Source organism: Calypte anna, chromosome 1, assembly GCF_003957555.1.
Source record: "Calypte anna isolate BGI_N300 chromosome 1, bCalAnn1_v1.p, whole genome shotgun sequence".
NCBI lineage: Eukaryota > Metazoa > Chordata > Aves > Apodiformes > Trochilidae > Calypte > Calypte anna.
In genome coordinates, this window is record NC_044244.1 from 140,785,685 (window position 1) to 140,809,335 (window position 23,651).

The 23,651-nt window shown below is 39.3% G+C and overlaps 1 protein-coding gene across 4 annotated transcripts in view; it reads right to left on the minus strand.

Moving 5' to 3' along the window:
• Positions 1-23,651, minus strand: part of NAXD (NAD(P)HX dehydratase) — a 52,176-nt gene that overhangs the window by 10,104 nt on the left and 18,421 nt on the right. For all 4 annotated transcript variants that reach the window (XM_030446970.1, XM_030446963.1, XM_030446948.1 and 1 more), the window contains 4 exons: positions 17,457-17,565; positions 4,345-4,395; positions 4,159-4,263; positions 3,702-3,822 (listed from right to left, as the gene is read on the minus strand). In XM_030446970.1, the coding sequence (XP_030302830.1) occupies positions 3,702-3,822; positions 4,159-4,263; positions 4,345-4,395; positions 17,457-17,565 (386 nt within the window). The remainder of the gene's footprint in view (positions 1-3,701; positions 3,823-4,158; positions 4,264-4,344; positions 4,396-17,456; positions 17,566-23,651) is intronic.

Genomic DNA, 23,651 nt, shown 5'->3' on the forward strand with positions numbered 1-23,651 from the left:
CAGCTAAAAATCTAGGCAAAATTTGCTGAAATGCTAGACACCCTAAGAACTTGTAGCTGGGTGAGCCAGGGACTGAACAGCTTTCTTTTCAGCTATAGAGAGAATTAATGACAGAAATTATAAGTACTGTTTAGGGATTTATAGCAAGACCTGGCTTTTTATCCCATATTCAATATTTAGTAATCCCTCTCTTATACATCTTTGCCATAGCTGCAGCTGGGCAACTATGTTTGCCTACTGTCTCCAGGTAAAAAAAGTCACAGGCAACAAAGGGCTGCTTAGCCATAAAGTTTGCCTTTTGGAAGGGAGAAGAGGACAAACACAGGTGCTGGGGAAAATACAGAAAAGCTCATTATAACATTTGAAAACAAAAATTCAAATCCTCTTACTTCAAGGACCTAACCAAATTTTAAACATGTTAGGAACTAAGACTGGTATAACCACACTTTATTATTGACCAGTTCTCCAAAGAATAATAAAAAGAAGACCTTAGAGAGCTGTGCCATAGTGAATAAAAGCTGACTTACCTTTTACCCACAGGCTGAGTACTCATTCCTACCCTGGTCAGTGAGGGCACTGATATCACCTACCAAGAGCATGGTGAAGCTCATCTTTGTAGAGCAGGGAATCAACAACTGTAGACCAAGCTATAACGTGAAATTGCAAAAGGAAAGAGAAAAAGAGTATATAAAACTTAATTTAAAATCTTGGTGATTATGTTTACAGGGCAGTTGGCAGCTCATAACTGAAATGGAGACAAATTTTAGAAGTACCTCCTTTGTAGTAGAGGATTGCTATTGATTTCACAGAGGGCATGTGTGTGATTCACTGTGGATTTTAAGGCCACTTGGAACCACCTGCACCATCTAAGCTGATCTGTAAAAACAAACCATAGGGGTGTCCAGACACTGCACAGTTTGGTAATCTATCAAGTTCTAGGTACGTTATTGTCATAGCTAATTTCTTTCTCTGTTAATAAAATCTGCCTTACTTTTAATCTGAATTTATTCAGCTTTAGTTTCCAATCAGAAGTTACTGTGCCTGTCTGCTTAGACTACAGAGCTATCTGCTGACAGTAAGCCTCCACCAACACCTGTACTTCCAGCTCACTACTGAATCACTTGATAACCCTTTTTGTCTTCAAATAACAGAAGCAAATTGTCTACTGAATTTCCTGCAGACTCATGAATAAAAATACTATGAAAACAAGCACTACAATCACTCTGAGCTATAAAGCCTTCCCCAAGTCAGTCTTAAATGCTGCAAAATTTGGCATCCTCAAGAAGACTTCCTTCCACAACTGTCAAGCACAAAGCACTAAAGCTATAGTAGCTATGCAATTTCTGGTTTTCCTGAAGAGCACAGAGACTTATTTTTGTATTATAGTTTTCCTTTTTTTTTCCTCTTTTTTTTTTTTCCTCTTTTTTCCAGAAAGCATGCATGGAGCATAGTCCCAAAGGAAAAAGTTTAAAAGTGATACATGGAAACTACAGCATCAGTGTGCTAAGCACATCAACTCCAGGAGGAAATGCCTCAAAATAGCTTGGCTTAAGCACTACAAATGGACAATGACATGAAAAATTAAAAGCAAGAGCACTACACAGATCTTTTTGTAGTATTTGATTGTGCTCAGAGGACGTGAGCCCGATACAGTGGATTTCCCTCACACTGGAATCATGATGTATGTTCTCTTAGCTGAAAAAAATTACAACATCAGATCAAAAGGACAGATGAAAAAAGAAGTTATGAGTGAAAAACCTGGGAGAGAATTCAAGGTCAGTGACATGACATTCTGTTTTGTGGCACAGAGCAGACTGCAGAATCTCTTATTCTCAACATAATTTTGCATTCAAGAAGCTTTTAAAAACTGACTGACAATAATTGCCAGACTCAGAGAACACTCTTCTTACAAAGGAGCTGAAAGCTATAGTTTCTGAAAATCTCAGGAACCTTCTTGCAAGCGACATAAACCCTAAAAACCATGGTTATAACAAACATTATAACCTGTGTTAAACCTGACAACTGCTTTCTTACATCTCAGCAATGCTGCCTGTAATACCTGTAAATCCAGGAGAGAGAAAGCACCAGAGATATAACCAAGGTATGAACAAGAAAGTAGCCTATAGCTGGGCATCAAACAACTGCCACAAAGGCACACAAGTGGTTTTATTTCAAATCAAAAAGCTGCTTAACTAAGAAAAAAATATCTGAACAAGGTGGGGAAAAAAAACCCCAAACCAACGAAAAGCCCCAAAGCACACGTGACACAGACCAAACTTGTGCCACACCTGAATATTCAAAATTGAAACTGGAAAGAGTTTCAGTTGTTTCTGTCCTTTTGACTCCTGCATTAGAAGAGACAATGGAATGGCCCCTCTCTCCAGCAAAGGTAGGGCACATTTATCTCAAGTATAAAAGCTCAAAAGGAGAACAGAGATACAGTGAGTAACGTGCTCAATCTAAAGCGCTCACCCAGTTTGCCCAACAGTCGTTTAAAAAAAGCAATAATCCTGCTTAAAAAGAACATTGTTGACATAAATCAGAGAAAGAATACAGTGCTGCTACAGTTCTCTAGTTGGCATAAACTGGAGCCAGGACATTTTCTCCTCTGGCAGAGTTCATTGTCCCCATTGCCTGATTGTCCAAGGTTACAGATCAAATCTGACATGGCTGCAAAGAGGACAGCAGACTTCATACACAGCAACTTGGGTACTACAGGACTGACCAAAGTCCTTCACCAGACAGGTGTAATTCTATTGCTTCCAGATGCCACCTTGTTTCACAGTCTGATACAGCATCTGTACTAATGTGGGTGTATGTGGAAGGTAGTTCTGCACAAGCCAGTTGTTCTATTACATCTGTTTTTCTGCTATAAAAGACTCCCATGGGTCCCAATAGTGAAAAAAAATACTGTATACACAAAACAGTTCTGAGGCAGCATAAACATTTATCAGAGATTAGCATTTCAAGTAATTAGAGGCAGAGCTGCTGCTTGTTATGTATGTGAAATAAGACCACGTAGTCAAAATGCAACACAAAAGTGCTCATGAATTAACTTTATGCTGATCACAGTAAGTGAACAGTATAAAAACCATCAGACAGGCAGAGGATTTTATTAGCTCTACTATATTATTAAGTGACTGTTCTAAAATGCTGTAATGGCAATTTAATTTTTGTTTTTTTCTTTTTTTATTGGCAGGGCTTAGGTACAAGTTATAAATGAACATGCTAATCTACAGCACAGGGGACAGTATCAAGGATCTGATCAGCTCCACAGCCTCAAGACACATTCATTTTTCAGGCAAACAAACATGATGAAACAACTATATTATTCTACATTAATTTAGCAATGACATCTACACTTATATAGACCAGCTCAGCCAAAGATTTTAAAGCACTTCACAAAGAAAAATTAGCTTCACAGTACCAGAGTAAGGTAAACCATATGTTATAGCTATTTAAATAAGAAAGAAAATCAGCAACTTTTTTCAGTAAATAAATTAGGTTGCACTCTTTTAAAACATCAGTTTACACAAATTATCTAAAGATGATCTGCAAAGAAAGCCATCCATTCTCTTCAACCCTAAGGGGTATACAGATAACCAATTACTATATATAGTCCAACCACTGAAAGCATACAACAGCAAAACAAGCAAACAAACAAAAAAATCACCTTGCTAAAAGCAAAAGACTTCACTTACCTTTCTCTCCATCTGAAATAAGATCTCTTTCTCCCTTTTGAACAATTGTCAAATTCCCCATGGCTTGGCTGAGTCTTAACACACATCCATGATGATCACTACTGTCTACGGGGTCTCTAAGCTACAACACAAGAATTCCATACACAGTACATATTTTACTACTAATTCAGCATATTCTAACACAGGCTACTTCAGCATATGGGGGTGAAGGGAGTGAGAAGAGCATCAGCATCAGTCTTTCCAGGTATCTTTTTTTCTATACCAACTGCAGTGTCAAAAAATGCATAAGAATGGTCTTTGAAAAAAAAGAGTTCTGTTTAAGAATATGCAGTGTTGGGACAATTATCCTGTGAAATAAAAACCTAGAGAATGCTTCTTTTGCATATAAGAAACAGCACGTAACGTTAAAAAGACTAAACTTGCATGTACTTAAATATCAAAAAGGAGAACAGCTCACCATGGCTTCATACAGTCTACTAAACTCCATATAGTTTGGAGTAAGAATAGCTCGCTGGTAACCTTGAATAAGAGAAGGCTGCTGGGAAATGAGCCACAGTCCATCCTGCAAAAACCAGTTAAGAAGAGTATTTACTGCATGGTTTCTTAAATTTCAAACTACTGACTGAACTAAGAAAATACTTACAGCATCAATAATGATAGGAATTCCTTTCACCTTTGATTTTTCTATAATACCCTGCAAAAAACGCAGATAACTTTAAGATGCTTGCTAATTTAAATCTCATCAGATTCAACAAATTCATACAATAAATCTGATCACTTAAGTTGTTTTTACAAAGTAAGATGGTATATTCTGCCAAGTAATATAAGACATTTTTGTATCAATCGGTAATTTTACAGTTGCATTGTTCTCTCTCTGGTTCAAGTATAAGCAGTGTCAAAAGGGTTTCTGTAACTGGTGCCTGGGTGCTGATCTGCAAATAGGCACAAAATCTCACTCACCCTCCCTGCTGTAGGAGGCACGCGATGCCAACTAAGCCACACATAGTAAGCATACATCTCCAGTTTAAAAAAACAAACAAAACAGCAATCCAAATGAGTATTGCCATGATAGAAAGCTGTCAATAACAGTAACACTGCTTTACTGATGATGGTCCCACTGTGGTATTTATTTGCAAACACCCCAAGACAAGCAGTACTTAAGACATGTCATTTCACTCACAGGCTTGGAGGTTTTATGCTTTCAAAGCAAAACCAAGGCACCCTAGACAACACACCATCTGCAAAACTGTTTTTCAGCAAGCAGTATCTACCAGCAGATCCCCGGCCCCTGAGCAGTAGCAACAACTGATACTCAAGCTTTCTTAATGAGCAATGGCTGACAGTCAAGTTTTTTTGAATCTTGGTCATTAGCAACTTGTCTTTGAAGCTGGAAAGTTTATCTTTCTCCTGTATCCATGCAAAAGTCTAATTATTTTTGGAAGTCATTGACCTCTTCATATTAGTTATCATATGGCACTCAGCTCCACAGGTTAGCAAGACACTGTATGTAAGGAATAAGGAAGCAGTTTTTAATTAATGCTCACATTAGTGAACATACCTCTATTCTCATTCTGCAGTCAAAATGAACACCACCCACCTTGCCTTCTGTAAATTATTAATTATGGCGTGTATATCCTCACTAACTTATTTCTACTTGATTCTGATTCTCCCAATATCAGAAGAAATTCTTCCTCTCTATTTTTAAACGGATGACCAGAATTCAGCAACATGCTTGAAGTCAACACCACTTTTTTTTGCTTGGGCACTGCTTGCATGTCATGAGCATGAGACTGAAACACTACCCACTGCTCCAAGCCTGAGGAGTTGTTTTAATACACAGCTGCAGCTACACTGGAGGCCACTACAGAATAAAAACCTTTCCATGACATACACATGCTTGCACAGGTCTCGGCTTAGTTGTGGCACACTGGAAACCAGAGAGCCTTACTTTCAAAGAATTCAAGAGGTTTATGAGACAGGCTCATTTCTTTTTTCATTAATGTTAATCAGCACAGATGTGCACAGTTCCGTTTTCCTTCACAGAAGCTGTACTGTGTTGCTTCTGCTGTGTTAAGTTCGTTAACAATTATGCTTAATTTGACTTACTTGGTTATAATAAAAAAAGGCTGTGGAACTATTAACCAGATTTATGGTTTGGGTTTTTTTTTTTCTCTCTGTATAAATGTTATACATCCAACAGTCCAATTATTGATTCCTTTTGAAGCATACTAAGCTCTTCTGATAAAATATCATACAGTACAGATCCCCAGAGGTTAGCAAGATATTATGTAATAAAGCATTCCAATCATCCTCCTCCCATATCTGAAGATATAAATACCGTTTTTTTCCTAACCAGTTTTAATTGAATATTTTCGTAATCAGCAGCTTCGCCAAACTACTTAAGTACACTTAAAATAATTATTGCTCCACTTCCCACTAATATGAATCACCAGCTTATTCTTATGTCAATTTTAGTACGGTAGTCATTCATTACACTTCATTTTTTAAAACAAAAAAGAAAAAGATTTCCCCAACACATTCCATAAGGAAGACTGAAGGAAGACATCAGACCTCAGAAGCCCTTCTTCATCCTTCCAAATTATTCTGTTAAATTCATTAAAAGCAACCCAGGGAACTAATTTTACTAAGGTTCTGCTAAAGCAGTTAAGATTTGGCTGTTGCTGTCACTGTTGGCCTTTCTTCATCCTTCCTCATAGCTGCCATCTTGACTACTTTATTTTCTTAATCTATATGTAGGTACCTAACAACAGGGTAAATCAAGAATCCTGAAGACTCACTGTCCACTCAAAGAATATACACATAAGGGGACCAAAAGAAAGGCATAAATTACAAAGCACGAAAGTATATGTACAGGTAAATAGCTTCTGGAAGGCTGGGTCACCTCACTCTGAAAGTACACGCCAGAGAAATAAGACACTTCTCCCTAATAATGTTTAGAGTCCCTACTTCTCTAGCACATCCTCCACAATCCTGAGACATTTAACCTTTGCTCTAAAGAGAAATTTCATCTTGCTAAGTAAAATCTACTGGCCAAGAAACTTTTATTGTGTACCAAACCTCTGAGGTATCAATTTCTAATCATACTGTGTGATCTTTCCTTTTTCTTTCCCTCCTTAGAAAACTAATAATCAGGGGATATGGAGTCCTTTGTCTTATTTAGAAACCTCATTTTTGGTTAAAAAGAAACAAACCCACCAACAAATAACTGCCTTAATTATTTCCCTTTGCTCTTCCTTCCTTACACTCAGACAGAAGTTGCTCATTGCCAGACAAGGACCTCAGAGAGGAAGTTCTGGGGAGGAAGAGGGTAATCTGGCAACCATAACAAAAAAGGTAAGAAACCCTCTGTAAGACAACCACCCTTCTGAAGGACACAACATTCCTTGGAAAACCACTGTTTCCTATAGACTGTGAACAGGAACCATCTCATCTGTTGCCATTTAAAGCTCAAATGGTTCACCACTGGAGAGCAATTCATCCCATGCAGTTGGATACCATGCTTAGGGTGGGAAGAATCACCAGTGGAGAGACTTGTCTCTCCTCAGCTATCACAGAAGGAGCAGAGACACCTTGCTGCTTTAATTTTAGACACCGAGAGTTAAGTGAGATGAAGCCCACTTTTAAACATCCTATTACTGCAGATACTGTATTTAAAAAACCCCAATTTCTTTAACTGGTGTTTGCAGCAATAATGGCAACATTCTCTATGTAGGGCATTTCATTCCTAGACAAAACCATCAATTTTCAGCTGAATATGTATATCATGGATTCATATATATATCATGGATTCCATATATCATGGATATCATATGAATATGTATGTCATGGATTTTCATAGTTTAAGATTTGTAAAATACAGAAGAACCTTCACTATTACACTGTACAATTAATACAGACTAACTCTACTTGCACACCAAAACCTATTTAACTGTTTCTGACAGGACTCTATGTATGAGCAGGAGCCATCTGTTCAGTTTTATCCCATGTAAAAATTATTTATATGGGAAAGGATGCAGTATTTTAAATGAGCAATATTCTAGACGTCACTAAGCCCTGAAATTCAAACACCAGCCAACATTATTGCCCCTTCCCTTCAAACAACACTTCGAATAAGATGACTTTGGAGATTCCCAGTGTACTGCCTTTCTGTGCACAGGATGTATCACACCACAGCAGTGCTGAGTCAGTTTGGTGCAGAGCAAGTGCTGCTGCCTTCACTCAATTCCTAACCATCTGAAGACATCCAGAAAACGGACTGGACTCACAGGGGAACCTTGGGACTCACCACAAGCAGACAGGGCAATGAGGAAGAGGAGAGAGTGTCAGTGCCAGGCTGCTGTCATCCTGCCCCATGACCTACAGCCACAATGGACAGCTGAGATATCAAATTCAGATCCTTTCTCTGTGATATTCACAGCCAGACCCAAATTTCAGTCTCTTACCTATCATGTAGAGAATTCCAGTAAAAAAGGTTTGGGTAGTCTCTAGCTAGAGATCTTTTGATTTGTATGAGTTAGCTAAATACTCAGTCACTCTCTGAAATAGTGATTCCACAGATCACAACATTTGAATGAGAAAAAGGAAACAGGCTCCAGCCTGTTGGGATTAAAATCAGCAATAATGAACTCTAATTACCAGATTGCAGAACTCATGCTGGACCAAATCTGTAACAAGAGCTTCCTCTCCTAATAACTCAAGACTAAACTTCAAGTTTCTAACCTAATTAAGGCAAGGAGGAAATGAGCTATGATTCACTCATCCCATCAAGGTGCTGTATGATACAACCTCCCACAAATATCCAGTATTTAGGAATGTCCAAAATCATATTTCAGTGGTGGAGGTGGCTGAGGGGAGGAGAGCTGAAGGGGGGTAAAATTCTATCTGAATCTACTCCCACTCTACTCCTGAAATGCAGTTTCCTAAAAAAAAAAAATCTTTTTTCTGTGACTGGGTATCCAGGACTTGTATGCAAGCAACTTACTCAATAAGAGCTAAAAAGAAATTGTGTCACAGTAGAAACCAGTGCTCTCTCTCAGTAAAAGTAACCCTTTACTGTAATTAGGCAAAGAATTTGTGTGTTTTAATGAATACTTTTATTATAATGGAACCTTTTTCTTGAAATGAAATGCATTCATTTTAGTAGAAATCTGTGTTCTCTGTCCCAGTTTTCACATGGGAATTGTAAAATAGATTCCTAAAATCAAATTCCAATCTTATTTTGATAAAGAATCCCAACACAAAACTCCAAACACAGTGAAAACCAGAACAACACACATGTTCAACACAACATGAAATCAGAATCATTCAGGATGTAAATGACCTCAGGAGGAAGAAGACTGAAGAAAAAGGGCATAGTAATGCCAAAAATCATGATACAATTTATCCAGTTGATAGCCAGAGGTTTTGCTATGAAGCATGACATTCACCTGCACTGCACTACCATGGACATCCAGGACTCTTGCAACACTTCCCAAATCATTATTGAAAAAGAGGATGGGCCAAGATAAGCCAGTGGTAGATGCTGCCTGCAAAAAACAGCTAGGAGGGGAAAGGGGGGAACATGAGGGAGAGGAATAAATTGCTCCAGAGCTTGTAGGTACATTCAAAGGATATCTCATCAGCCATGGAAGTCTTGGTAGAGCAGTCACCATGAGGCACCATGAGCTGATAGCAGGTGGTGCACTCATAACAAGCATCCACAGCCTCTTAAAAAACTCTGAAGTTAGCCTGAACTTCTCCACCCAAGACCATGAGCCAGCAGCAGCTCACAATGTGGTTACTCTGCTGACATACAACAGCATACGAGCTGGTTCTCCATGGCTCCTTGGAAAGGACAGTTTTATGTACTTTCCAGCTTTTTTTTACTTAGATGTTGATAGGTAGCAGAATGCCTGCAAAGATTTTTAGTATTATATTCAATAGTTGTATCACTGCTTGTGACTGGTTTAGCTACACAATAACTGGCATTCAATGTTTGCAAAGGGAAGAATCGGGAAATTAAGAGCCGATGACCTAAATAAGATTGAATTTTAATGAAAAAAAAGCAAACCACAGTAGCAACATATAAAGCAACATCTGTCCCATAAGAGTATTTAATTTTCAATACAGATGCATCACACTGTCATGTTCTACTTTGCCAAGGAAAGATCCTGCAGGCAATGCTTGCTTTGCTGACACCAGCAATGAGCACTGCATTTCCCAGGTCCCTTTAAGGGTCATGTCTTGGCTTACTCTTGGCAAAATTCCTTACCCATGCACTCACAAAGAAGTTCAAGCTTCAGCATGCCACAATAATGGACAGCATTAACCATGATGACATTCATTTTAGGAAGCAGTATAACCTTGCCTTCAGCCCACTGAAAGTGCAGCCTACTGCAACCTGCAAATGGCAAGTATGTAATTAAATCTTTCGCTAGATGGTGCAAAGTAGGTAACATTTCTGAAGAGGGCTGCTAAGCAAGTGAGGTCCTTCAAACAAAAGTTTGCACCCATACAAATTGTTAACAACCAGTTTTCTAAGAGTAATATCCTCACTTATCCAAAAAGGGCACTCCTTGGCACCTGGGCAGCACGTACCTTGCCAGGGAAAAACTTTGCCTGCGTTCACATATTTAAAACTTCTGTCAGCCCAGGCTTGCAGAGCCTCATAGACTCATAGAATGTCAGGTTGGAAGGGACCTCGAGGATCATCTGGTCCAACCCTTCTAATATTATTGTTTATATGATACATCTCAGCTACCTCTCATCCTATGCTGCATTGTATGGGCAGGTTAACAAAAGAACTGTCTATAGCTCAGGAGAGCTTGAAAGGTCCATTTTCTAAAAGTTTAAATACTCCCTTTTGTAATGCTGGTTATGTTAAGGTGAGTGATAGCACAGCCCAGGCTACTGCCCCAGCTCCTGGCTGACTAAGCTGGAGTAGCCAGGCTCAAGGCAGGAAGAGGGATCAGCTTCTTTTTTGGTACAGAAATGTAGATGTGCGCAACCTGGCATGGGTTAGGTCTCGTGCAACCATAAATAATCAAAAAGAACTGGCAGCCCCATTTACAAAGAACCCTCTCCTGAAAGCTTGGACAAGAAACTGCTGTTGAAATGCTACCTATAATTGCTTGTATTTTCCGCATGGATGCTGCTCTCATCCAAAAATCCTGAATCCACAGTTTTGTCTGGAACAGAGAGATAAAAGGGATGAAATAGCCACAATTTCCCTGTAAATGCTGCAGCTGGAAGCATTTCTTCACACACACCTCCCCAGGGTGCTCAAGAGGAGCAATGAAGTTTGACTCCCAATATGTTGCAAACCAATTCTGACAAACAGGCACTAAAAACCCTAGGAAGCATTTCTGTGTTTCTTGCTCAAACCTGGATAAATGCAGAGTTAGCAGGGACTCAGCTGCATAGAGGTCAGGATGCAGCCCTGTGCCAAAGATGCTTGGAAAATGGGCTTGGCAAGCAGAAGTCTGTAATCTTACACAGCTAGAGGTAGGCAAATATCCCAAGTTCAGGCTGTGCGCTCAAGGCTACAGTAAGGTTGGCAGGGGGGGAGAAGCTTCCCTAAACAGAAGATAATTGTCACAGGAGGTTTTGAAAAATGTTAAAAATGGAGTTCCACTGCTTGAGATTCTTCACATTAGAACTATATTTTCAGTAACTGGTTTTGGTTATTTATTTACCCACTGGTGAAAACATGCAGATAACTCTGCAACTTACTTTCATTAGTTCCCATAAACCAATCAAAGAATTCCTCCTCCTTTCAAAATGCAGCAGTGTCAATCCAAATCTCCCTTTGTGGACAAGACTTATATAAATCACCTTTAACTACCCTAATTGCCTCAGTTTTACTTTATGTATTCCTGTATGCATAACTATCACTAGCTCATTAATCATTCCACTAAGCTCTCAAACCTCACAGAAGAAATGATTAACTACTGACCACCACTGGTACTACCTGAATGAAGAGTCACATAATAGAGACAAATAACCTTTCTTTGAAACACACAGCTTCTTTATCTCAGGGTTTATGCTCCTTGCAATTTAATTGGGTCTTTTAACCATAGTACCACATGCCAAGCCCTGTTTTCCAAAACAGATTTTTAGAAGCACAGGCAAATACTTCATATAAGCCAGGCAGAGGGTGATAAGGGCTCTGAAGAGTACCCCACTACATCATCAAGCCAAGCCTTTGGGAAATACTAAAAGGTGTTGTTACAACTAACAAAGATGAAGATACTGTAGATGGAAGTTAATCAGAAGTGTTCCTTTCTACATAAAAATAATTTGTAAAAAAGAGATGAGGATTATCTGAATATGAAGTAGATCACTTGCTGTTAAACTTGAAGGAAAACTGCAGCTAGCAGTTTCTTACTATCTACCTCAATCATATGCTGAACTCTTCAAAAGGTGAAATAACTGAAAGTAATGCCTGAACATAAGAATTTACATTTACACCTTTTCCATCCTTTAAGACATCCAAAACCAGTTTAAGTGACAATCCTGTTTACTTCAATCCAAAGTAAAATATCTAAATCAGAATTAATAAATGCACTTAATTTTTTCATACTACTCATCCACTGACTATTTGCACTCACAAAACAAATTCTACAAGTTTTATAATTTATGGATGATTATGCTAATGTTAGATTTGGCTTAAGATACTAATGGCCAGCAGTTAGCATTTTGTCTTAAAATGAAAAAAGTAAATGTAAACTTGAACTCTGGAATTTACCACTGACAATTTCTTTTTAGGGTTTCTATATAAGTAATGCTCAGAAAGAGTTGAAAAGGTATCCAATTCAAGTGCTTTGCTTACAAATGCTTTTAAGTGTCAAAATCAAGTTACACAATATAAACCTACACAAAGAAAGCAAATAAACATCCCACTTTACTGTGAATGACTTTCCTCAAGAACCATTACATATATTAGAAAATAAATTCTGCTTGCAAGCTGCATAAACCTGTATTTAAGGTTCTGCTAGTATATTTTCAAACACTGTTTTTCTAATCAAGACATTTGCAAGGAAGCCACAGAATACTAATAGTTCTTAGCACAAGCAAGAGGCTCTCTCTCGTTAGACCTGGCATTGCCAAGCTTCATCTGCACCAGTACCACCATCACAGAGAAAGAACTGCCTCATCTTAGGGGAAGACATCCACAGATTCTGGCTCTCCTGGGCCTGTTTAAAAGCAATGAGGCTATTAAGTGAGCAGTTTTTCACTACATGCCACTTGTGGAACATGCATCACTCTCAGGGGCTGGATGAGGGCTGACAGAAATACAGTTTATACACACATTCTCACAGCAGATGCATGGACATGCCCTCTGATTTTTGCCTCTGCAGTATCACAGTATCCCATCCACTTCAACTTCTCATAAAGTGGTCTGTTCTCACTGCTACTTCAGTTCCCTGTGAACCACTGAATCCCCACGGTCTCCAGAAGAATTTCCAGAGGGCATAAACAGGGCAGGCAGCAAAATTTTTGTGAAACACATTGCAGTTAACTTTCTGATACAAAAATGTTCTAACTTGAGTCAACGTGAGCAGTGATTCCAAAAAGTTAAGACATCCTGTTGTTCATATTCATACCTGGTGGTAGGAACCAAAGGCAATACCACTAACTTAGCAACTGCAACATTAGCCTGGGATGCTTCTCAGGTGTCTTATACTTGGACCAAAAGGAACCCGAGGGGCTGCTCAGGTGTCAAGATGAAAATGGTGCTCAAAGCTCAAAGTGGCAGATTCATCTTTTAACAGACTGGCAAACAAAGGCAGCTCTGTATTCTGTACAGAGCCTGAAAAAACTAGTGCAGATAGTGCACTGAAGCACCTGGCCCCATTCTCATAATTTATTAAGGCTCTAAAGTGCTCCCTAAATCCTGAAGGCATGGGGCTTGAAGGAGGGAAATTAATCCATCTAACCAAAACCCAACACAGAACGGCTGATAACTCACTTGAGGTGGAACTGAGAATACATCTAAAAGAAAAGGTTTCAAATGGGCTCTCTCCAGACACACTCCATTGAGGTGATCTATGACAATAGCCCCAAACCTCTCTCACCCTTTGCCAGATGTTAACTACAGCCAACAGATTTCCACAAAGCCTTAAGATGACATGGGAAATGAGTTTTCTTAAATTTATATTCCAACAGATAGCAGAGATCTCTATAAAGGTAAATGACTGGCTGAAGGAAGTATTGCAGAGTGAGGGGGTTGGGGGAAGAAAGAAACAGCAACAATGGACAGAAATAGCAGCTAAGCAGGGCCTCAGCCAAATACCCAGGCTGGTATTCAGGACATTTTCTTGGAGCTAAAACAAAGACTGAGAATTGAGCAAGAGGAACAAGCATGCTGTTTGATAACCAAATGGATTTTACTGTGTAATCTGAGTTTTTGCTATTAATCATTACCTCTCTTACAGGAAAGATGCAAGCATGCTCTGCTGAAAACACAACTCTAACTTCGCTGCTGCAAGACAAAACTTGTCAAGATTGTGGTGGCATAGTCCAGGATTCAGTGCTACCACTTCAATGAAAGAGGCAAGGAACCCAGTGACAATTTCAACACCAAAATCTTAGTTAAGGACAGGACTCTTCATTAAGAACCTTCATTTTCTCTACCTGATCCCAACAGGAACTACTATTCCACTAATAATTCTCTATCAGCCCATTTGACCACAAAGCCAGTTATGTACCCATAAATATTTGACAAACTCAGAAGCAGCAAATTTGACAGGAACATCTTATATATGCCAGAAGGAAGAGTGACAAGAGGAGGATGGGAACAGATACAAGACACACCTAAGCAGAATGCAGAACACCCTGGAGTATCAGTTCCTCTCCCAGAGGGCTAAGCAAGGAATACAAAATATAAGAGCAGAAGTGCAAATATCCCTGGAACAGCTGAATGAAAAGTGCTGTGGTGGGTAGACACAATAAGGACATAATATTGCTGCTGTGTGAAAAAAGGAGAACATCCCCTAGCTTTGGAAATATGCTGCTTCTAAGCACCCACAGAGGACAACTGTAGGGACCCTGGCCTTGTTTCAGAGTTCTCAATAGAGTATAAATGACCAGCAGCAGCATACCAACAGAGGTTAACTTGGAGAGGTAATGGTACAGTTGTCTCTGGCCAGAATCTATCACAAACACTGAAAGTGAAAATCAGATGGCCTGATCTTGCTCACAGTGAAGGTGGTTGTGGTGACCAAGGTCCACACCAGATATGGTAACAGCATTTCAGAAATCCTAAGTAGAACATGGTAAAGGCACTTCAATACACACACTCCAGAGCTAAGATGCAGAACAGAATTGTGGTTTTGTTCCTTTCTCTTGCTAAGAAAGAGCTTAAAATGCTTACTTGCTCCAGAATTGGAGGGTCTAACCAGGCCAAGACTAGGATTCCCAGATGTGTATGGGATGATAACAGCTGCACAGCTATTGGTACACAGCATATGCTTTCTACAGGAGATTCTACTGAAGCTTCAGCTGTTCATCCTTTCTACAGGAGATTCTTCTGAAGCTGCAGCTGTTCATCCTGCAACCCCCTGGCTGAAAAGGTCTGATGGAGCATCAGTTCTCGCCCAGGCAACTGAAGAACAGCACACGAGGGTTTTGGCACAGACCCATGCAATTGGCATCTGAGAGCATGATATAACTTGTAGAACAGCTTCTTGTAACAGGACTTGTCAGTGGAATTACAGCCAAAACCAGACAATTACAGAAAGTCAGTAAGTGTGTATTCAAAGAGTATTACTGTGCTCCCAAGAAAATAAATAATAAATATATAAATAAATAAAAAGAAAGGAAACTGATCACAAGGTGTTTCTTTTCCATCAGACTGCTAAGAAGAGATGAGATGCAGTACACGCATTGCAGGGATTAAGCATGAGGGAGGCAGGTGACATAGGAAAGATGCTGAAAAAGCGTAAGATTCTTTGGTCTGGAAAGAAAAAATGCACCATCTGGTCAACAAGTACTCAGGCTATTTCCAAATAAAACACTATACCCATGAGCCATATACCAGAAATTATGGGTTACTGCCTTGGCACCCTAATTTCTCAGTGCTCAGAATAGAGAAGCATCCCAAATAAATGATTGATTGAACCAGCACATTCACTGGCAATGTGCTAGCAAAACACTGACAACACCTGACATAAGAAGAGCATCAGAGGTCACACATCATTACACAGCAGCACTTCAATGGGGCAAGAGGAAGCACAGGGGAAAATCCCTCTCATTGTCACTGCCACTCTGATACAAAACCCTGCCCAGAAAGCAGACACTAATCTACATCTCAGCACTGTATTCATACGGCAGGATGCTGATGTTAGCTTAAAGAGAGAACAGAAAGTTATATACCAAGCCAGCCTCCTGTGTAGGTTTAAAATAGTAATGCTTTCACTACTTGCTTTTTTCTTTGAAGGGGAAGAGTGACACAAATGTTAAAATTCACTGCTGAAGCAAGAGGGAAACTCAACCTTTCCTCAGCACAGGTAAGCAGCAGTCTTCCTCAAACAGGCATCCAGGGTTCACTTCTCCCTAATCCCATGCACTTAAAGATTTTGGCCTAACAAAGAATTTAGCAGATTACAGTAGTTGGATTAAAAAAAAAAATAAAAACAACAGCACAGCACTGAGTAACTGATGAACACTTACATAATTACAGTGAAGACAAAGAAATGGAGCTTTAATGTGACCTGAAATAAGATCAGATCCACAGCTCATATGAATGTGGCCTAAGATTACAGCATGAATTAACTTCCAAAGGCCTTGTCTTCATTGGCTGTGTTTGTTTCTTTAACTTTAAGCTAGTAAGGCACCTCAATTTCATAAACCAAACTTTTTTTTGGAAGCAGTAGGAAAACTGCTGAAGAAGCAAAGAGCTCCAATAGCAACTTTCTCTTACCAAAGCTTACTAAGGCACTTTCCATAGCTCTCAAGGTATTCTTAACTACTTGGATGGTGTGGTCTCCAGTTTCTTGCCATCCCTGTTTTGCAGTTTCACTGTGTAACTGTCAACATTTCTATAAATTAATTCCACCTGTTAGTAGCACTGATTAATTCAGTAACATTTGTCAGGAAAAAAAATTAAAATTACAGAAAATTAGCTTGACATTAGACTGAAACATATACTCTGAATATACAAGGATCTATTGACAGGAATTCAAGACATCGTCTGGAAGACTGTATAAGTACAATCTTGTTTACAGAACAGAACTATGTAAGCTCCTGTTTTCAGCCCTCCACTAAAGGATACAGGAAATTCGACTACCTCTTTACTGAGAATAGAACCTGAAACCTTTTAAAATTAAGAGTATTATTTCTTGTTGCAAGGGGACACAGTCCCTGTTCTTTTGTACCTCTCCTAACACAAGTTGTCAAATACAGTTCCAAAAATTAAGGCCTCAAAGTTGGGTTTATATTCTTACAGTACAGGTGCTTTGCCCCTAACAAAACACAGAGCCCTTTAGCTAAAAATGCCAACATCTATTTCTTAATTAGCAATTGTCACAATCAAAAGAAAATCAAAACAACCATATGGATACATAATATTCAGAGTGACACTTACAGTTTAGTAATGAAGACCATGACTAACAGCTGTAATTTTCAGTCAACCATATTTTATTTAAATTTGTTATTTAGTAACCCTAATCAAGAACAATTGTGTAATCATGTAAAAGACAGGAAAGTGATTAATATAATTCAGCATAAAGACACAGAATAAAATAGAGACATTACCTTAGCGTTCTCAAGTAGAGCTTCATCTCTACCTAAACCAGGTCCTATGACAACTGAGTGCAGTCGTGGTAACCACTTTTCCACCTCATGGACAGCATTGGGACTATCACTAAATGGAAGTGGGGAAAAAAAGACAAGTTTAAAAAGGCTTCATTTTAGTACTCTCAGAATCTCAGTTTTCAGTTGCAAGACAGAAAGAGTATTTCCAGTGTTCAATGTCTGGTAATTTTATCCTTCAAACTACCAAAAATCTGTGACTTCGGATGGTTGTGCAAATAATAAAAATACAGAATGGTTGTGCAAATAGTAAAAATGAAGCATTTCTCTTGAATCATTCCTTAGAGGATACCACATAAAAATGAGGACATAATTGCAAGTATTTAATGTGGTTGTTAAAAATAAATAAAACCCAAGGACGAAATCAACAGCTCTTACAGTCTGTCACAATTCCCTATTTAATACTTTTTTGCAGAGATTACACCTTGGAGAGAGATCTACCACCTCACTGGTATATACTGCAGTTTGCTGGAAATTATGCAGTTATTTATTATCCTGCATAGCAAAATAATAAATCTACTTATATGCTTTTTTTTGCCAGTTGCTTCATAAGCATTTGTTCCAACTGAATTATGGACAAATTGTCTCCTTTCCCCAAAAGGCAACAGGAGAATCAACCTATTCAGTTAGGGTATTATCTGCTTGTAATGCTTAAGGTTTCTGTAGCATTGAGGCTTTGTCTATATTAGAAAAATGATGAGAAAATCCATTGCCAAACATAGCTGCCACACACAGCATTCAGTTGTTGACCAGAACTGTTTATTTTGTTCTGATTGGGTTTGTTGCTTAAGTAGGTCAGAGTATCTTGAAAGCGCTGCCCAACAACATCAGTTAATCCTTACTGAGGGAAAATTTAGGCTCCCCCCGTTTCCATCTCTGACCTAAATGACAACAAAAACATTTAAGCCAAAGCATGGGGGGGTTATGCTCCCTATAGGCTAAGCAAGGGGTTACTATATGATAGCACTGCTCAGAATATTTTGAGCTTGCAGTACTACAACAAAGCTCTATTATTACAGATGAAAACCCCTGCATGTTTTTCATAACCAACAGCTGTACTGATGGGATCCACCACTCGGGAACAAGTGTTGAGCTTGGAGTCTGGCAGAATCAGCAAATTCCACAATGATTTCTGCAAGTACCAGGCAGGAGCCCAAAGCTTTTGCAGCTGCACCCAGCAAGGCGACCGCAGCTGAAGGCTGCGGGGAAGCAGCGCCTCGCTCCTGGCTGTGGCCCAGCAGCCTCTCCACTGACAAGAGCTGCTTCAGAAATCCCCAGCTCCCCAGAGGCACCCCGTGCTGACACCACACCACAGCTCTGTCAAAACAAGGCTGCTGGGTGGAAGGATGACCCGCTGCAAGGGCATGGCAGACAACCAGCCATGTGCGGACACGGGTGTCCCTCAAGCAGTCTCCAGCTCAGCGAGCTCGAGTTCCATTTCCATTTGGACAATGCATCTCCCCCCAGTAGTATGAAAATTGCCAAACAGCTTGCTGCTATTTTTTTTTTTTTTTCACCTCTACAACCACCCATCAGTTTATGAGGTCGATACAGGCTGGAAATAAAAATGATTCAAGAAGTATTTAAAGCACTATGCCAGTTCTTTTAACTGTGGTAGGCTAAGCATGTGAAAAACTGCCCATGAACCAAATCCTAATAAAATGCCACTACTTAAAGCAGATCACTTTTTTAATTACATGCTGAAATTTATTTCATCTGATAGCTACCTATAAGCTTTTACAGAGAAACAGAAAAAATACCGGTATATTGATAAGGATGTTTGAAAAGACTGGATTCAAAATACCGCTGCAGACTAGAAGTCAAAATATGTTAAATAAAAGTTCCTTTAAATGTAAACTCAGAGCAGAGCAAAGATAGCACCATAACTCTCTCTCCTCTCTACAAACATCTCATGCTAAGAATCTCAAGGTAGGCAGTTTGCCAATTTATTTATATTCAGACAGGTAATTTTGTCTTCAACCCAATTGATAATGTGCACTCTTCAAAACAAAGCCATCCCTTGGGAAATGAAGAGTCAACATTAAGACAATTCTGCTCACTTTGCCTCTGGTAATAATAAAAACCTGTAGAGCTTTTCATCTTCAAAGCATTTTACAAACATTACATTCACATAACTCCTCTGCAACTTCACATCAAGAAGTAACCCAAGGCATATGAAGGACCATGAGACTTAGAACAGCGATGATGACTACAGTATTGCAACATCAGCTATAAAAACATGCTGAAAAATAACTGACAAATTTTTATTTTTTATAAAGAAAATAGAACAAATACTGCCTCAGAGAAGCATCATGCCAACTTCACTTAAGATCCTGGATGTTCACAACAGCTGTGGTTGTGCAGCTAAGGGCACCTCAGAAAGCCTAACTCTGCAGCTTTTCTGAAAGTGTAATGTCTGTCATGCCATCTTATGGTTTATTCCCACAACACAGACGACAAAATAGTAATGTTTTAAAGCTGGTACAGTGATCAACATCAAACTTTCTTCAGGAAGATAAGGCGGAGTCACCCTGAACGTTTCTGACCATGGGATTCAGCGCAAATACAGAAACTGATTGAGGTCTTGGGAGCTACAGCCTACACACAAAATTTAAAGATGCCCAGAAGAGCTTTCTGGCACTGAGGTCAACTGGCCTCTACAGCCTCAGGATTCAGAGCAGGTAATGCTCAAGCTGCCTATCAGGCACACACCCTGGACCACAGTAGTTCCTTGGCTATGGCAAAGGTGGTTGGGGTATCCTAGCTGGCAGCGGCCACAAACCTTGCCAAAGACTCTTTGGATAAACTGACAGCACAGACGATCATGTTTGAGTACCTGGCAGTAAATATTCCTTACTGCAGGAAAAAACAATGTGTATTCTTGGTTGCCCCTGAATTAAAAACAGAAAATAACAACCTGAAATATTTCAGAGGTACCAATACAGATCACAAGTCAGTTTCTCAGCTGTTTGCTGTGCGTGACACTCACACTAATAACATTGTTAACTTCCTTTGTCCCTTCATACCGATTTCTCCACCTGATTACTAACCTAATTTCAATCCTCTCCATTTAACTAGCACTTCCACTGCCCAAGACACGCACACACAATTGAAATAAGCACTGCATTTCTTTTTTTAAAAAGTATCTAAAAATGTATGAGGGTTGCAGAAGACATCCCCTTGATCAAAAGAAACACAGTCTTCAGGCTTTGACAGAAAGGGATCAAGTAAGCAAGAATTAGTATTGCCTTGAGAAATGCCAAGTTACACAATAAGCAAGCTGGCTTTTTTGCAAAAGGGGAATCCTAAGTGCAACACCCGTCTTAAAGCACAAAGCTAATACTAATATAAAGAGAAGTCAGGAGACCTCTTGCAAGGCCAAGAGAACGCAGCATATTAACTTCTGAAAAGAGGGTAAAAACCCTTGAGAGAGGCTTTGATCAACTAAAAATCAGGGATTTCCCAAAATAAGTAAGCTTTTTTTGGAAAGTGATGGGGCAAGAGAATGGAAAACAGCTTGGAAAAATTATTTCACAATTTGAAAAAATAAACTGCACCATGAACATACACAACAGAACAATTTGGACAGCTGAAACTAAACAGTAGCTTCTGTAACCACAGATGAGTGAACTACAATATCATTGTGCAGATGTGTGCAACAGATTCTGATAACAGAACATAGATGTGGATTTGTGGAGAATGAAGAGATCTTCAAATGACTACTTAACTTCCAGCTAACCACAGTATTACATGACATGCCATCAGATGACATTCTGCTGAAAACCTAGATTACAACAGCACTGTTGTTCAATCAAGCAAGCAACTAGCACCTCTCCAAACCCCCAAAACTTCATCAAATTCTTAGTTTGTTTGGAAAGCAACCAATAAAGCTCTGACTGCATACAGAAAACAACCACCTCAGGATAAACATGTAAATAACAACTGCAGGACAACAGAATCTTTAGTAAGGAAAACTGAAAAAGCTTCTACAACCCATCTCATTCCCATGAAATCTAGTAGATAAGGAGGAGTCTGAAGTGAATGGCAAGATCAGGAAGATAACCTTGCATCAAATAATCAACATAACACATTGTCCATTAGCCAAAGCAGATCTAAACAAGTAAGGAAGCACACAGAGCCTCACGGGGGCTCAGGCTATGAAAAAGGTCCCTAGACACGTTTACCTGATTGGCTTTCCTTGGCTACTAACAAGAAGTAGATGAAGAGACACAGAGCTGTGCTCAGCAGAGGCTGAGATGACTGTGATCTCTTGGGAATACAGACACAACAGCTTCATTCCTGGCCTTCCCTGAGGCCCCTGTGCAGACAGGGCCAAGGTATGGTGTTCAGCATCTTAGATGTTTATCTTTTTGCTCTTTTCTTTGCCTCCAGAATGTAACTGAGGAAAGCACTTCCCATGGATGATTCTAAAAAGGTTCTTCAAACTGAATAGCGCCTAGCCTCTGAAATGATAGGGACAAACTTTCTGTGAATTATTAGTAGATGAAGATAATTTTTGCCAAACTAAAATTAATACATTCTAAAAAAAGTTCTTCCCATTTTGCTTGGTAAATTATTTTTGCATGCAAAAAGACACTGGTTTACTTATGTTGCTTACAGTAGTAACTGAAGGCCTCAGTACTGAATAGTCTCATTGTTGCCTCTTACCTTAATGTACAACCTTACAACCTCTTACAATTCCTTTTGATTCCTAATTTTGAATAGCTAATAAAGAAACAAGTTTTAAGTCAAGCTTTTTGCTCTTCGGGACTTTTTCTATATTTCACTGTCACACAATTAAAATTTACATAAAACACAGTTCTGTTTAACTTCATCTTGATGAAAGCTTGGTATAATAACCTTTCCAAAAACAACGAAGAGACTGAAAAAAAGATGGTAGCTACTGCCCTAAGATCATCATGAATTTCCAGACATCCACCAGATCAATATGTAACAGATATTTGAAAGCTGCCATCTGCTTGAAATTCTCTTCTAGGCTGATCACTGCCCAGAGTGGGAGGACACTTGACAGTTAGGACCTGAAATGTAACTCCCCTCTCCAGCCCCCAAAACAAAGAAAATTTTGCTGTGCCCTGTATTTTATTAAAACACTGGCTTTCACCAAATGGTCAAAAGCCACCAGGGCAGCTACTGTAAATTATCACAGAACACTGTAAACACAGCAGCCTTCCTCATTCAGGATGAATGACAGTTACTGTCATTGCTTTCCAGAGGAGAGAAAGGGGCAATGGTGATAAGGTGCAGCCTTGTCAAATTTACATGGAAACAAGAAAATGTGAAGCGAAGCCAGCATGGGTGTAACTGGGAGCCATAGAAATAAGAGATAAGGATGAATGACAGCACAGACATGAGGCAGTGGGACTGCAGCTGTTCATACGTGTTTTAGGCAGAGCTGCAACCACCTTAGCAATCAGAGATGTGGTTTGGACACCATAAAACTCCAGTCAGTAGGACCTCCACCAGGGAAGGACATGGGACACAAGCAAGACTGCTGTTCCCTGATCAACTTCCTTGCTGCAGAGCATATTTTTCAAATTCTGCTCGTTACCTGTGCACACTTGGTGTGACTGAGGCAACTCCAAGCACATTAAAATGTACTGCTGCAAGAACCTGCTACATAAACAGAGACACTTTAAGTGGGCAGTTTCAAAAGCCAACCTAGAGTCTTATCTTCAAAGATGCAAAAAAGTCTCTGATCTGAGGATGAAAGACTTTCAGTTTTGTTTGTCCAAGCACTGCAGGTAATTACATTAATGGGAATCAAATGTTAGACTTGCTGACATTTAGATCCTGTCATGCTATACAGTACATCAAAAGAGCAAAAGATGGGACACAATGTGTAGCTCTAGAATTTAAGTAGTTATCTCAGAGAGCTAATTATTAACTATTGTGGTAAACCTTGGGTGAGGTCATTACTCGAAAATGGGTAAATAAGACAGAGAGAGAGAGATTATTTTGGGAAGGTTAGGTCAAAGGAATTAAAGGCAAAACCAAACAGTGCAAAAACATTCGAGCATAAAATTAAACTAATTCTATATTGCAAGCACAGCTACATTTGTCAGCATGTAAATCACCGTTCTTGTAAATTAACTCTCCATTTGCAGCAGCCTAAAGGCC